This window comes from Neofelis nebulosa, chromosome 11, assembly GCF_028018385.1.
Source record: "Neofelis nebulosa isolate mNeoNeb1 chromosome 11, mNeoNeb1.pri, whole genome shotgun sequence".
NCBI classification, from domain to species: Eukaryota; Metazoa; Chordata; class Mammalia; order Carnivora; family Felidae; genus Neofelis; species Neofelis nebulosa.
The window spans coordinates 59,037,035-59,052,115 of record NC_080792.1 but is presented as its reverse complement, the minus strand read 5'-3'; the positions used below and the strand labels follow the sequence as shown (position 1 = coordinate 59,052,115).

General features: G+C 47.1%; 1 protein-coding gene across 12 annotated transcripts in view; it reads right to left on the bottom strand.

Moving 5' to 3' along the window:
* Positions 1–15,017, bottom strand: part of MTCL1 (microtubule crosslinking factor 1) — a 130,270-nt gene extending 115,253 nt beyond the window's left edge. For all 12 annotated transcript variants that reach the window (XR_009251068.1, XM_058692684.1, XM_058692690.1 and 9 more), the window contains exons 1-3: positions 13,573–15,017; positions 4,065–4,289; positions 2,497–2,655 (exon numbers count right to left, since the gene is read on the bottom strand). Coding sequence is in view for 11 of the 12 variants with exons in the window: in XM_058692684.1 (XP_058548667.1) it covers positions 2,497–2,655; positions 4,065–4,289; positions 13,573–14,643 (1,455 nt within the window). In the remaining variant the exon portion in view is untranslated. The remainder of the gene's footprint in view (positions 1–2,496; positions 2,656–4,064; positions 4,290–13,572) is intronic.
* Positions 15,018–15,081: the final 64 nt, after the last annotated feature.

Below are 15,081 nucleotides of genomic sequence, written 5' to 3'. Positions count from 1 at the left end.
TTACGAAATTTCGGAGGTGAGATTTACTCACCTCCGATGAGTAAAATAGTATCCTCGCCGGGGAGCAAAGCTCATGGCGTATTCTTTTCTGGCATCGGTAAAAAGAACCCATTCCTGGAGACCACAGCTGGCACTTTGCAGTACATACCTCCTCTACCACCTCTGAACCTTGGTTGGATCGCCTGGTCCCATCGTTCACCACCTCCAGTACAGTCTTCCGCACCTACCCTCCTCAGACTCCTGTCAGTTCTTACAGTTCGTTTAGAAGCCTGGTGGAAATATGCAGTCGTACCAGGCTGACTGCACCTTGGAGGTAAAATACTGATGGCATTCCAATCGAGCAATCTCTGTGAGTAATTTTAACCCACAGTGGAAGGGACAGGCTGGCCCTGTCACCTCCTCTGCATACATCCAGCCTGAGCCAACATCACGGTCTCTGAAGATCCTTGCCTCACCCTTGCCTGGCTTTGAACGTCAGCAATCATTTCTTCTCCCTCAGGAGCTATTTGTGACCTGATGCCAAGTCCTAGGCAAATCCACTGACGTGTGCAAGAGCAGCTTTGTTTGCTTTAAATATATTTATTTCCTCATTTATGTGTATATGTAACTTATATACTTATAGGTAAGCATACACACATATAAAATTTATAAAATATATTCCTAAGATATTTTCTATAGCCTCAAGGTAAGGCTCAAACTGGAAATTTTGGGAAAAGAAACCATTATGGCAAACCTTCTGGCAAACTTAGGTCAAAGGAGAAAGAAAGGGGGTGCCTGGGTGACTCAGTCAGCTGAGCATCTGCCTCTTGGACTCTCGATTTCAGCTCAGGTCATTATCTCATGGTTTGTGGGATCAAGTCCGTCATCAGGCTCTGCACCGACAGCGTGGAGTTTGCTTGGGATTCTCTCTCTCTCTCTCTCTCTCTCTCTCTCTGTCCACTTCTACCCCTCCGCTGCTCACATGTGCGCTCTCTCTCAAACATAAATAAACTTGAAAAAAAAGAAAAAGTAGAAAGAAAGAAGTAAATTACTAGTAGAGGTAAAAAGACCCACAAGGAGAGGAGAAATTCCCCCAGTCACAGGGGTAAGTGTATGTGAAAGTTAAGGAGCAAGGGTTACCCATGAAGAAAGAACATTCTCAGACTCTACCTCCTCCGCTGGGAAGCTCACTGTGTCCCTAGGCAAGCTGTGGTCACCACAGCTCCACGTTCTTGTCCTTCATTCACTACCCACCCTGTGATTCCCTGATGCCACCACCGCCTAAGTGCCAGGCACTGTTCTAGGCACAGGGACCCCACAGTGAACTACCCAGACAAATCCTCTTCCCACACGGCTCAAGTTCTGGAGGCACATTAGTGAAGGCAACAAAGAAATAAAACCCGTGGCATTTTCAGACAAGTGCTGACAACATACAAGTAATTGACCAAAATCCATAATGTGTCAGATGGGAAGACAGATCAGGACGGCCAGGGTGGAGGCAGGGGCAACTTGAATATGCAAGTGTGGAGGGGAAGGTGGCTGAGGTGAGATGTCAGCAGAGACCTCAAGGTGAGGGACTGAGTCCCAGGGGTATGGAACCCTGGAAAAAGAATGTTGGCTACCATCCCTCACTCCCAGACTCAAGGAACAGCAGGGCACCTGACTGGCTGTGAGGGGATGGGGGTGGGGAAGTAGAAATATCCACATGTCAAGTTGAACCGTAAACATCTCGGTAACAGAGGCTGTGCTGCCATAATCCTAGCTGCATCCCCAGGGCCTGGTACAGAGACTGAATTAAGTGTGGGCAGATGCATGGCTGGATGGATGAGGAATGATTTTGTGGACTTCCTTATAATGGAAGCCAACAACAAAACAGGATTTGCAGTACTGTATGCAAAGGAAATACACACACACACACACACACACACACACACACACACACTCATTTTCTAGATCGCTGTGCGAGAATACATTCACTCCCTAAAATAAAAAGAAAAGAAAAACCTATATTTAAATCATATTGGCTGAATAATAGCTATAGGGGGCATACGCCTATTATCTGTTTACATAGGTTTAGTAGAGAACCATAACATATTTTCCAGCTCATTGGAAAAGAAGACTCAAGAAAAAAGCTACTGCTTAATTTTGTATTCTAGTAATAATATACTCCATTTGGGCCCATAAGAGGAATTAATGGCCAGCTCATCTGAATGGAAATTATAAAAAAAAAAAAAATAGCTTTAGACCACGGTTCACCAAGTCTTTTCTGTAGCGGGCCAGACAGCAAATATTTCAGGCTTTGCAAACAACATACTGTCTTTGTCACAGTCTTCCCTGCTTTGTTGGGTTTATTTTTGTGTGGTTGTTGTTGTTTTATAAGGCTATGAAAAATGTAAAAACCATTCTTAGTTTCTGGGCCATACTAATAAACCATAGTTCACAAAATGGGACACCTGGAGTCCCAAAACCCCCAACAGTTAAACCCAAGAAAGAAATCCCCATACGTTTTGGGATTACCTCTTTCAGTCTCTCCAGCTCATTTTGGAGGGCCTGCTTGGATATTTCCACTTCAATCATCTGCTGTCGGAGACTTTCGTTTTCATCTTCAGCTTTAGCACGCTTTTCCTCCACGGTTTCAAGTTCGTGGTGCAATCTAACAGATACATCTTTGGCTACCTGTATCAACCAACAGAGATAGTCATCAGAACGGGAAGCTTTCTGCGTGCTAAAGGCACATTCGAACAACTTTTGAGGCAGAATCATTAAGTGATATGATATCACAGTAAAGGGCAAAGACCCTGGCAATATTAACAAGCCTCTCTTTAAAGGAGGAGGTATTAGTTTCAAACATGAAATCCACATTATGAGCAAGGATACAACCTTTTTATCTGGATTAAAAGGCTACTGTGAATAGCCCTACCTCCTTACAGAGTATCACCAAGAATGCCAGTTCTGCCCAGGCACACATGCTTTAATGATAAATTAGAAATAATAATAACAATAACAATAATCAACCAACCAACCAATCAATCAATAGTTCTGTTCCCTAAGATAATACTAAACCCACCTGCTTTTAAAAAAAAAAAAAAATCAAAATAATCCTGTAAAATGATACGGTCAAGTTTTAAATTGTCTACAGTAGTAAAATATCTGAATGTTAGAAGCAGTTAAACATTTTTAACCTTCTAAAAGGAAACAAGAAAAGATTTTGCAAAAGAAATATAAATCACCCTTACATCCCACTGAATGACATTTTGCTAGGGGTTTATAGATTTGATAGAATTACAAAGATTCTTTTCCTGTTATCATAATGAAAGGCGAAATGAGATTTCATAAGTGCTCCCATAATGAGGAGGACATTATGCATTATTCACCTCTTGATAAATGATTTGATAATCACGGCACAGGAGAAGCCACGCTACCCATGGAGAGAGCAAATGGTAGAAAGTCTGGAATTTCTTCACCTCATTCCCACTTCTGCCAGTGCTTCTCAAAAACACCTTAGACAATTAGCTTTAGACGATTAGTTATGATCCTCTCTCTCCTTCGGTGAAATCAAACCTCTACACCTGGGTTATGGTCATTTCAGGTTTCTGCATTCTAGAAACTTAAGTAGCAATAAAAATGTTAAGTGATTATAGTCAACCTTTATGAGTGGCCTTTGACCATCACTGAATTGATAATCAATAGATTTTTTAAATATTCCAAATTTTAAGAAGGCGTTTCTGTATAATTCTACACAACTGTCAGGCTAAGTGGCAGATATCAATTCTTTCATTTTTTTTTTTTTAATTGTAGATCCCTTACTATGACTTCTTTCCCTTACGTTTTGAGATTCCAGTTCATATGGCAGGTTTAAATCTTGGCCTGTCAAAGCCATATGACTACACATACCCTATAAGCCATAAGGGGAAGGAAGAATGTTTATGCTGGAATCTGTTGAGAGAGCAACACCACCGGAACATCAGGACCCTGTGTGAGTGGGTCCGAGGGCTGCAGTCTCAGATCTGTGATCCCGCCCCTCCCCTACCCCTGCAGCCCTTTCTGGGAATAAGCCGCCCTTCAACCCTGATCAGCTCACTCACCTTTAAATCCTGCTCCAGACTCCGGATGAGCTCGCCATCCACCTGACCAGTCTCAGCCACTTTCAGACTCTTCTGCTCTGCTTTCCTGAGGCGGTACTGCAGGATTCGGCAGTTTTTATTAGCACGGTCCAGCTCTCGCCGAAGCTCCTGCAGCTGGTAAACATCTTCCTCTAGGTAACTGTCTCTCATCTCTTCCATCTCAGCACGGAGTTCGTCCAATTCATCCTACACAAGCCAGATGGAGTTGACTCATAAGCCACCAGAAAAAGGATGGTGTCTCCTGCGTCCCCCTGCTCAGCAATACTAAATATTAACCACCTGTACACTCACCCACCGGCTTATGGCCACACCTGTGTGACAGGACCTCTGGAAATGGTCACACAAGACAATATCCTCAGATGTCTATTCAAATCTCATGGATCCAGAAGCTAAAAACCAGGATGGATTATTCACTGCAGCCTGCCAGCCTTTATTCCCCTCCTCATATTTTCTTACATAATCAGAATCATAAATGAAATCGGCTCTGCAGATAACTAAACCTTTAGATTCACACCAAACATTGACCTAAACTTGTATGTTTAAGACACAATCTAGGTGTCAAGAGGAGTTGGACAGAGCCCGCCTTCAAAGGACATAAACTTTAGTGGGGTCGTAAAACGGAAGTGCCCTGGAATTATAACATACCTGCAAATGTCTCTAAAAACTCTGTACCACCATACAAATCTCAGCACTGACTATGTGACTCAATTTCAAAGATACAACCTTTTGCATGATGTCAAATACATGCTGGGGTGGTGTTTTTCCATCCACCTGGGCTTTATTTCCTATCTCCACTTGATTCTGGCACCAGCATGAAGACGCCAGGACGTTCAGGACCTTCAGCATGAAGGTTCAGGAGAAACCCAGGAGTGGTTTCTGGCCCTCCGCTTTCCCTCCCATTCCACAGTCATTCCCGTGCTCTCAGTCCAACGCAGCCACAAACCTGCAGGGCGCTCTCTTACCTGTGATGGCTGCACACCACTGCTAGTCCCTGCCTTCATCCCTCCCAAGGGAGCAGCTGCACACATAGACAGGTTGTGCGGGGCTCCCTGCCTTCCCTTTAGCCCATTCTCCACCCGGAGTTATCCTCTACTATGGAACTCAGACCATACCCCTCAAAGCTTCCAGGGGGATTCCCACTGCGCTGAGAAATGTCCTCCCCAAGGCCTCTGAGCTGCCTCCTTCTTCCCTGCCACACTGCTGGTCTCATAGGGCCAGGACTCCTGGCCCTCTCTGTTCCTCCCCAGCTTTTACAGAGCTCACTATCACATAAGCCAGAAGGTGCACACACAGTGCCTTCCCTGACCACCCATCCCCACCAGGTCTCTAATCCCTTGCCTTCCCTATTTTCTCTCTATCCCTTACCACCACTGGCTAAAAGTTATTTGTGCTTCTTCCTATTCCTGTCTGTCGCCCATACTGAAATGTAAGCTCTGGGAGGGCAGACCCCTTGTGTGTCTGTTCCTCTGCATTCACAGCGCCCAGAGTAGTGTGAGCCACGCAGCAGGCCTTCAATAAGTATTTGTGGGAAGAACACACATAAACATCGGTCAATACCTACAAAAACCAAATCGTAAAGATGACCAAAATCTAACTTAAATGCACCCTTGCGTCATTCCAGTCTTGTAACTGAATCACGAAAAATTTTTCCCAGACCCACAGATGTAGCTGCAATATGCGAGACAGAAATTCTATTGAAATATTACAAAAGATTTTAACGAGGAGTAATTTGGAGGATGGGAGATTAAGAAAAACATTCTAGGAATTTTCTTGATTAGTTTGGTAACTGATGGTTTAAATGCCTCCAGACTAGGATACACTCAGTCCTTCCCATTTGTTTTGTTCAATTAACACTGAGGGTCAAGGAAAAAAACTCTCCATGACACGGACACCTTAAGTTGTCAGGTCTTGTCCTACTATTCAGTTTGTTTCTGGATTCTCTCTACCCTTGCTAATCCTGCATTTGTTCTTAAAAGCAGAGATTTACTTATAATAAAGAACAAGAGTTTCCCAACATCAAAGCCTCAGGTAGACAAGAAATTGACCAGAAGGGAATCTCCTGAAGAGTAATTTATCCTGGAAAAGATTAAGTGTAAGTGTAACAAATAAATTGGGAATCTGTATGGAAAAACACAAATTGGCACAGACGGGGTAAAGACAGCTGTCCAGGCAACCTCGATCATACGAAGCCGTCCACTGGAAGGAGCACAGGTGTGGTATCTCATACCCGCAAACCTCAGTCTGTAGATTCTCCCTAATCTGCCCACACTACCCTAACTAAGACAATGACTTACTCAACTGACTATGACTCCAAATGGAGCTTATCTGAATGGGCTACCAAGAAGAACGGATGTTAAAGAAGAAAGCTTTGCCACTTCCCAGTGGTCACATGAATAAAATGTCTTTTCTTCTCTGCTTCTGAGTGTTCTTACAAAATTTCTATAGCAATAGTCACAACCCCACTAAAAACATAGGATGCTCTAGTGTGCCTTAAAAAAGGTAAATATTAACATTGAAAATGTTGTGAAGTATAAGCAAGTTTTTTTTTTTTTTTTTATGTTCTTTTTTCCTTCATGGAGATCTCTTCCCGTAAGTCTCGTTCCTCGTCAGAAAATTTGCTGGGACTAGGAGCTCATGGACCAAGCATGGAAGCCAGTCAGTTGATCTACATATATGAACGGAATGGACAGGCTGGGCTCCTCGGGGAACTGGAGAACACAGGTCTTTCGGGAAGGTCCTTGCCAACCTCTAGCAAAGAAGTTGGCAGACTGACGCCCAATCCCTACGCTGAGGCTGTGATGCCGCTGTGTGGGAGCCTTGCCCTTGACCCGACCCATGCTAGGGGAGACCAACTGCAGACTGCAAGCTTTAAAACAGGCCTTATGGATGTCAATCTTCTAGTAAAGATTAGGTGACTGGTCCTGAATCTTCAAAATCAAGGTCAAGTTTTCCTCAGGTTTCACCATGTATATGATAAATCTGACTTTCAGAAAGAGCCTATTCTCCACACTTGTGTCTGAGTACAGTTAAAAGGAAATTGTTTCATTGGGTAACTAGTAAAAAAACAGTTCAATATAAGCAATAATCACAACATGTATATGTATGCATACAAATATTCAGTAACTGTGGCCATTCTGTTCATGGAAGGAAGTGTCTGTGATCATGTTTCCTTCTAGAAAGCTTATGTATAAAAGCCAAAGTCATTAATGCCTGGAATTACCTGTTACTCAAACAAAAGTGTTCAAAGTGTGATACAGCCATAAGAAAACATAAGATACAACTTCCAGGGATAAAAATGTTCTCTAGTCTTCAAATTTTGTACTGGGGGGGGACCCTCATCGACCCTAATATCAAATGCTGATGTCACACAGATGTGTAAACAACCACTACAAGCTAAAATAAACAAACAAACAAACAAACAAACAAACAAACAAACAGTATTTAGGGGCTAGATGAACCCACACCTCCAAATCATTCATTACTCCAGATGTAAACAGCTAACATTTTTTGGCATAAATAATCACCAACATTAGTTGCACTGAAAAGAAAATTAGAGAGACCATAATTGCATGTATTTGAATCATTGCTTTTATAACTCATATGTTATCTAAATAAATATTTGTAGAACATAAGACATCCTTTTTTCAGTATTTTCCCTTCATTACTAAACCTGCCAGCAACATATTACCCCATTTCATAGACAAGGAGAGCAAACTCATGCTGGTAAATCTGTCCAAAACCTCATAACTAACAAATAGAAGCTAGACTGCAAGCCCACATGCTCTTTCCAGTAAATACTATAAATTATTTGCAACAACCGGGACAAATGGAACAATAATACGCTTTAAGTCATACTTTAAAAAACCTGCCATAGATGTGAAATAATAAAGCAAGCTAACACTTTTAGATCTTGACAATTATCAATGTGTGAGTATATCCATCATCTCAATTGGTCCTCAAAAAAAAAAAGAAAGAAAAAAACACTGCAATGTGCAGCAAAGATATTAATACTCCCATTTTAAAAATGAGGAAATTGAGATTCTAAACATTTAAATGGCTTTTCAACACTAGTCTATTGCAGAAATGGGACCAAGGCCAGTGTTTCAACTCTTTTCATAGCGCCTTGAAAAAAAAGCAGTTTTCAGGTTCAGTGAAAAGAAGTTACAAGAAAAGCAAATTATAAACCATGTAAGCTGGCAGCAGACATTTGAAAAGCAAAAACTGTGATTATTCAGATTAGGGTCATGATGGATAGTGATTTTCAAGCTACCATTACATTAATTTTCTGACAGCATGCCCTAATTTAGAATACATTGTATTACAGAACCTTAAAAATGTCTGCCATTTAAATGTTTAAGAAAACCAAATCAAGCAGAACATATAATGTTTCTGGCAAATATAATTTAAACAGAGTAAGTAAAAGTAGAAAATTGCTGTTGTTTTTTTATACACAGAAACTAAGAAAAAACTTGCCCTTAATCAAGTTTTATATTGAATTAACATCAGGTCTGTTGCATACCTCACTAAAAAGCTAATTTAGTTTTAATTAAATCTATTTTTCAAATTTCATATATAAAATGGAATCTTGAAGTCATGCAAAGCTCCCCAACTACTCCCCTTTGCCTGCAGATAACAGATCGAGCCTTATTATATACATCAAATTAGAGAAATAATGAGGCACCATGTGTGCACTAGAGTAAACCAAGATTAAATGACACACATTTCAATGAAAACAGTTTTACCCACAAATAAAAACTAAAAACACAGTGGATACTGAATGCACCAATGAAAACAGTTTTACCCACAAATAAAAACTAAAAACACAGTGGATACTGAATGCACCGTATCTGAACTTAAGGGATGCAAACTCTTGATCATACTGATAGTTTTATTCAAATAATAACCTCCTTTAAGCAACCCGAAATCAATAACTAGTTCTACATTAATATTTTAATAACGTTTCTTTAAACAGACCCAATTTGGCGAGGGGGAGCAGTCGTCTGGCTACTGTTGAAATAATTCCATCTTCTGGGAGTTGCAGACAGAAACCATTGTCTGTTGTAATATACAAATAATCCACCTCATTTCCCTCTGGACAATGAAAATGTTCTCTGCACAGTCCCAGCTGTAGCTAAGAAGGCACAGGGGCCGCTACCATTGTTTACCAAGTGACAGTTCACCCAGCAGCTGATGGGCTCTGTTTGTCCTGGTCTACATTATCTTGCCACCTAAGATTATTACAGCCGCTCTTTTGCAGGCTGAATAAAGAATGGGCGTGGAAAGGGGAATGTCAGGAAAGAATAGGAACACTGTCCACTTTAACCCTTCCAAAAGAAAGAGAGAGGAGGAGCTCAACACTTTAGCTGTTCAGAACTGTGTTATTCTTGCCTGTGAGTGTCTCCCTTCTGGGCCATGCTGAGCACCTGGAATCCAAGCAGCTCAATTTAACAAAACCATTTCACAGCCTGAAACTCAAAAGACTACTTCCGGTAAGAAACAGGCTGGTAAGTCTGGATCAGGGGTGATACACTGCAACCTATAAAATAAAAAATGACCTTACCAATCATCTCCTTTAGGGAATCACTCCTTTCAAAGGATCGGATGTTGCTTGCCCTGGTAGCTAGCAGTGACTTTTGTTTTAACCAGAAATAATTCTTAGGGAATAACAGAGAAAGCAGAGCAAAAATAAGCAACCCTTCCCCCCAGCGCCACCTGCATCCATCCTGCAGGGCACTGGCACTTTTGGAGAACACTATTTGGGCACATGTGGAGGGGACATTGTGAGCCCATCACCAGTAATTCCAAAAGCGTTTTGGGGGGCACCTGGGTGGCTCAGTCGGTTAACTGTCCAACTCTGGCTCAGGTCCTGATCTCACGGTTCCTGGGTTCAAGTCCTGCCTCCGGCTCTGTGCTGACAGCTCAGAGCCTAGAGCCTGTTTCAGATTCTGTGTCTCCCTTTCTCTCTGCCCCTCCCCCACTCGCAGTCTCTCTCTCTCTCTCTCTCTCTCTCTCTCTCTCTCTCTCTCTCTCTCAAAAATAAACATTTAAAAAATTTTAAAAAAAAGAAAAACATTTTCAAAATAGGTCAATAAATTCAACTAATTGAATTCTCCTGAAAACCCTGTGGAAACAGAGAACATAATTAGTATGTTCACAATGAGCACTAAGGCTGGTCCGATTATCTCAGAGCACTTGGGCAAAACACGGCGGTGGCAGGCAGGTGGGCAGGCAGGAACACACCAGCCGCGTTTTGTGGATGCTCTCAGCACCGAGAAACATGCCTGGGTTCAGTCTGAAAAAGGAGCAAAGGCCTTTGGACAACCGAATTCAACCGCTCACCTGAATTTCTGAAGACTTCCAAATATATCTAAGTTCATCGGGAGTAAAGGGACAAGACTGCTTTCCTGCCTGTGTTTTCACACAAAAAGCCAGCCACCTGGATTGAGTAGTTGTGCATTTTTCATTTAGTCAACTTGGTGCCCTCTGATGAAGAAGAGATAGCAGGGCCAGGGACGCCCCAAGCAGCTCCACACTGCACAACCGAAGGTATGTACTTCTCTGTTGACATCTATTTAAAAAGATACAGCAGAGTGGCTAAAAACCAAGAGAATTCCACTTGAAGGTCTCCATCAGTAAGACATCCGCCTATGGTTTCACAGGCCTGATGATTCTGCTTGATTACCCTTTGGTCATGCTAGCTCAGGAAGTGTGACAGTCTTGTGCAGTAATGGTGACAGAACTGACTTGGGAAAGAATGTGGCACTTATCATGGTCACAGTCCTCCAGGATATACCCACGTAAAGTGCCCGGGCCAAGTCTCTTCTTGGTAGGTAACATTTGAATAGAAGAATGCTCTGTCTAATCACAAGAGCTCTGTACCACATTCTCTAAGAAAGCAGATCAAGGATGCACATTGATCTACTGTGAGAAAAAAAGCAACCAAAGCAACCAAAGGTAAGTTTCAATTTAGAAACTTGCCCTGTGCCAAGGCAAGCCTCCTGCCTCTGACTCCTGAGGTCACTTGTGCTCACAGCCCCATTGTGCACAAGTGGGCACGCTCACTGACCTCTAGAGAAGTCTGCCAGGATTGCTGTGTTTTCTCCCAAATTGAACTATTGTAACTTAGCTTCTGGATAACGAAACACGTAACTCACACGTATATTTGTGAGCATACTTCTGGTTTCCCAGCCTCTTTCAGAGCTCCTCTACCTCCTGCCCTCTCCTGCCGACAGGGGAAAGGCTGGGAGATGCACTCAGGCAGAGTAAACGGTTGGCCGTGACACTTTCTCCACAGGAAACAGCAACTGAACATTTCCCACAAATTAAACACTGTCAGTGGGATTTATATGACCATCTGTACACTGGCTAGTGGAGAGGGGTTCATTATGGCCCTTTCGCCTAAAATGAAAAGAGGCCCCCTAGGAAAGCTAAACATTGGGAACATTTCAAGCTAATAAAACAACTCAAAAGCAAGCAGTATACGCTGAGAAAAGCAGGCTTGCTGGGAACAGGGATGCAGCCTGGTGCAGTGAAAACAGCAAAGGCTCCGGGGGCGGGGGAAATAGAAGCTGTACCTCCTAGCTGGATGGCCTTGGGCTGGTCATTTAAGTTTTCCGGGTTCTCAGCATCCTTGTCTGTGAAACTGGGGTTATGACAAATATAACAACAATTATACCCTATGTTGTTGTGAAGAATCACTGAAATATCAAACATACCACATCAGACTCCAGGGTCAGACACCTATTTCATTCACAGAGGCTCTACCCACGTGAAAAGATAAAGCAAATAAACAGTCACCTCAGAATGAACTCTAAAATGACTGTTGCCTACCTGAAGATCAAAGATGCGATGAGAAACATGTTTTACGAAACCCTCAATTTTCTGTCGCTTAGCAGGTCGTGATTTGGATAAACACCATTTAATCAGAAACACTGGGGGTCTGGGATCATGCTGAGAGCTGGAGCTATAACCGAACAAGGTAATCTTTCTGGCCCTTAGGGAGTTTACATTTGCTGAAGGTTTACAAAAGCGGCGATTTCAAAATGGAGTCACATACGCTATCACTGCCCTTTCTCTTCAGCACCTTTGAAAATCGTTCTGTTGTCTATTATGTAAGAGTGGGTGACACAGGCAAATGTACTACTTGAAACATCTTACTCCCAACTCCCAATCTGGTCTCACCTCTCCTCTGCCTCACTGCCACATCTTTGCAGACAAAACAACGGCTGGGCTCATTTGGGGAGAGCAGCTCCTGATAAGAAGTTTAGGTTCAGAATACTATTCTGTCAGCAGTCTGAACTTCACACTTAACCACCTTAAAAGGGCATGCCCTTGGTCCCACTGGCCAAAGCCTGGGCCTCATCTGGATACATTCAGTGTTTGCTGAGAAAAAGTACAAGTCACATCACCCAGATGAAGGAGGGACATCCACTGGTTTGGGAGATATATGTTACCATCTTAACAGAAACGTGAAAAGATTGGTACCGCTGTAGTTATTCACTAACTTGAGCACTAAAATAAATTAAAACAGTTGCCCCCCGTACTACCCCCCTTATTTCCTCTCAAGTCACTTCAACTGTCTTGAACCCCCTTCCCCCAACACTGTAAGTCCTCTGTTCTGCAGGACCAACCTGACCTCCTCTTGGGAGAAAAGATGGAAGTCAGATCGAGTGCCCCAAAGCTAACAAGACCAAAAGGCCATTGCTAGCTAGCAGGCCCTTAGGAAAAATCCTCAGAGGTAGGGGGGCAGAGGTTGGCAATTCCCTCAAAAGTGCTGGAGTGCTGGGGGAAATCAAGCAGTCTCTCCTGACACAAAACACCAGCTTGTGGACGCCTACAAAGGACAGGCAGGCCAAACCTGCCAACTCCTTGTTCCTTGACACAGGCCACCCTCATGGGGCCCCTGAACTTAAGGTGTATTACCGAAACACTGGGAGCACCCCCCTCCGAGAAAATAGAGGGGGTCTCACGTTCTGTAAACGCAGGAAAAGCATCTGGCACATCCGCAGCCTGGCCCACTGCAGGCTCCAGAACCTACACGCACCTGCCCTAGGCCGGGACCAGAGCTCCTTGGCTAGGGGTAGCCAGATCCCACAGGTGAGGGTGTGCATGTTTTGGCCCCACGGAGGGTCGGCTGTGTATCCAAAATGTGATTCTGGCCACCTCTCTCCCGGCACATCAACAGAGGCAAAGCCGTCAGCAGGAAGAAGCAAGACTTCAAGAAACAAGAAAAGCTAAGTGGGGTGGGAACCCGCGGGTGGGAACCCGCCCGGACCCACAGGTCTTGTTGCTCCTTCCAGAAGTTTTAGCTTAAGTTTCCAATGCCCAGTGTGTGCGGGGGCGGGAAAGTGAAGGGCAGAAGAGAGAACGGGCTTGTCAGGACCGGGCAGTCAGGGCTCGCGGGTACCCGCCCGCACCCAGACCTTTCGGGGTGGCCTCCGGGACACCCGCGGCGGAGCCGGCTGCTCACCTTGAGATAGTCGTTCTCCGAGCGTAGCTCCTCGATCTCCCGCAGCAGCTCCTCCTCCACCGCGGCCGCCGGGATCAGTCGGGTCTGCTCGCCAAGACCGGGGTCCTTGGGGATCCCGGGGACCGTTCGCTCGAACGGCGCGCGTCCCCCGGCATCCTCCGCCACAGCAGTTCCCAGGGACCCCGCGGGGACCCCGCCCGGGCTGCTCCGACCCCCGAGGCAGGCGCCGGCGGCGGGAGGCGCGGCAAGGAGCGCGGGGGGCTCGGGGCTGCCGGGCGGCGCCCCCCGAGCCGCGGGGCTCGTCGTAGGGGCTCCTCGCAGCGGTTCCCGGTCGCTGGAGCCCGTGCCAGACTCGGCGTCGCTGCTGGCGGCGGGGAGCAGACGCTGCTCGTCGGACAGGGGTTCGGAGGGGCAGTCGGAGAGGTCGGAGCTGCTGTCCGTGTGGCTGATGCGCGAGCCTGGAGCCGGGGAGCCGGCCGCGGAGGTCACGGCGAGGATCACGGCGGGGATCGGGGCGGCGGGGACCGGCGGCCCGGCGGCCCGGGCGGGGGGCGCCCCGGAGCCGCGTTTGGCTTTGCGGCCCTTGGCAGCGGCGGACAGCGGCTCGGTCCCGGGCGGCGGCGGCGGCCTCCCTGCCCGGGGCAGCAGCTCCCCGGGCGCCGGGCGCGCCACCCTCCTGGGGCCCGGAGCGGCCTTGGCGCCGCCCGCTGCCCTGGCCCCGGCTCCCGGCGGCGGCTTGTCCTTCGCGCCAGGGGCGCCGCCGCTGCGCCGAGAGAGGCGGCCGGGCGCGGCCAGGGTTCCTGGCGAGGGCGGCGCTTTGCCCGCGAGGCTGGGCGAGCGTGGGGCGGCGGGCGCCTGGGCTCGGCCCGAGGAGGGGGCGGCCAGGGCCGGGCCGGACGCCGGGGTCCGGCCGTGCAGATCCTTGAGGAAGGGTCTGGCGGGCGAGGGCGCGCGGTGCAACCGCCTACGCTCGGCCAGCGGGTGGAGGTGATGGTGGCGGTGGTGCTGGCCGGGCGGCAGCGGCTTCGCCTCCGGGGTGCCGCCGCCCGCGAGGCCGTTCAGCGTCTCCATGGCCGGGTCCCGGGCCGCGAGCAGCAGCTCGGGCGGCAAATGCTCCGGGCGGCGGCGGCGGCGTGCAGCCTCCCCGCGCGCCCGCTCATCACTGTCTCCAGCCCCGCCCGGTCTGCGCCCCGCGCTCTCGCGCCGCCGCCGTTCCCCGCGCACCCCTGGCCCCCAGGATCCCAGCGGGGCTGGCGGCCGCCGTCGTCCCGCTCTCCCCTCGCTGAGGTCACTGCCGCTCGAGTTCACCCGGCACAACGGCGCGGCGGCTCCCCGCCGCTCGCATCCCTAGACGCTGCGCTCCGGGCTCGCGGGTCCGCACACCCGCACTAGTCCGCTGGCGGCGCGCTCCCCGCTCCCGCGTCGGGTTCCCCGCCCACGGCCGCCCAGCTCCCCGCAGCGCCCGCCAGCTCGGGTGGGGAGGAACTGCACGCGCGCTCCCCCGCCTCC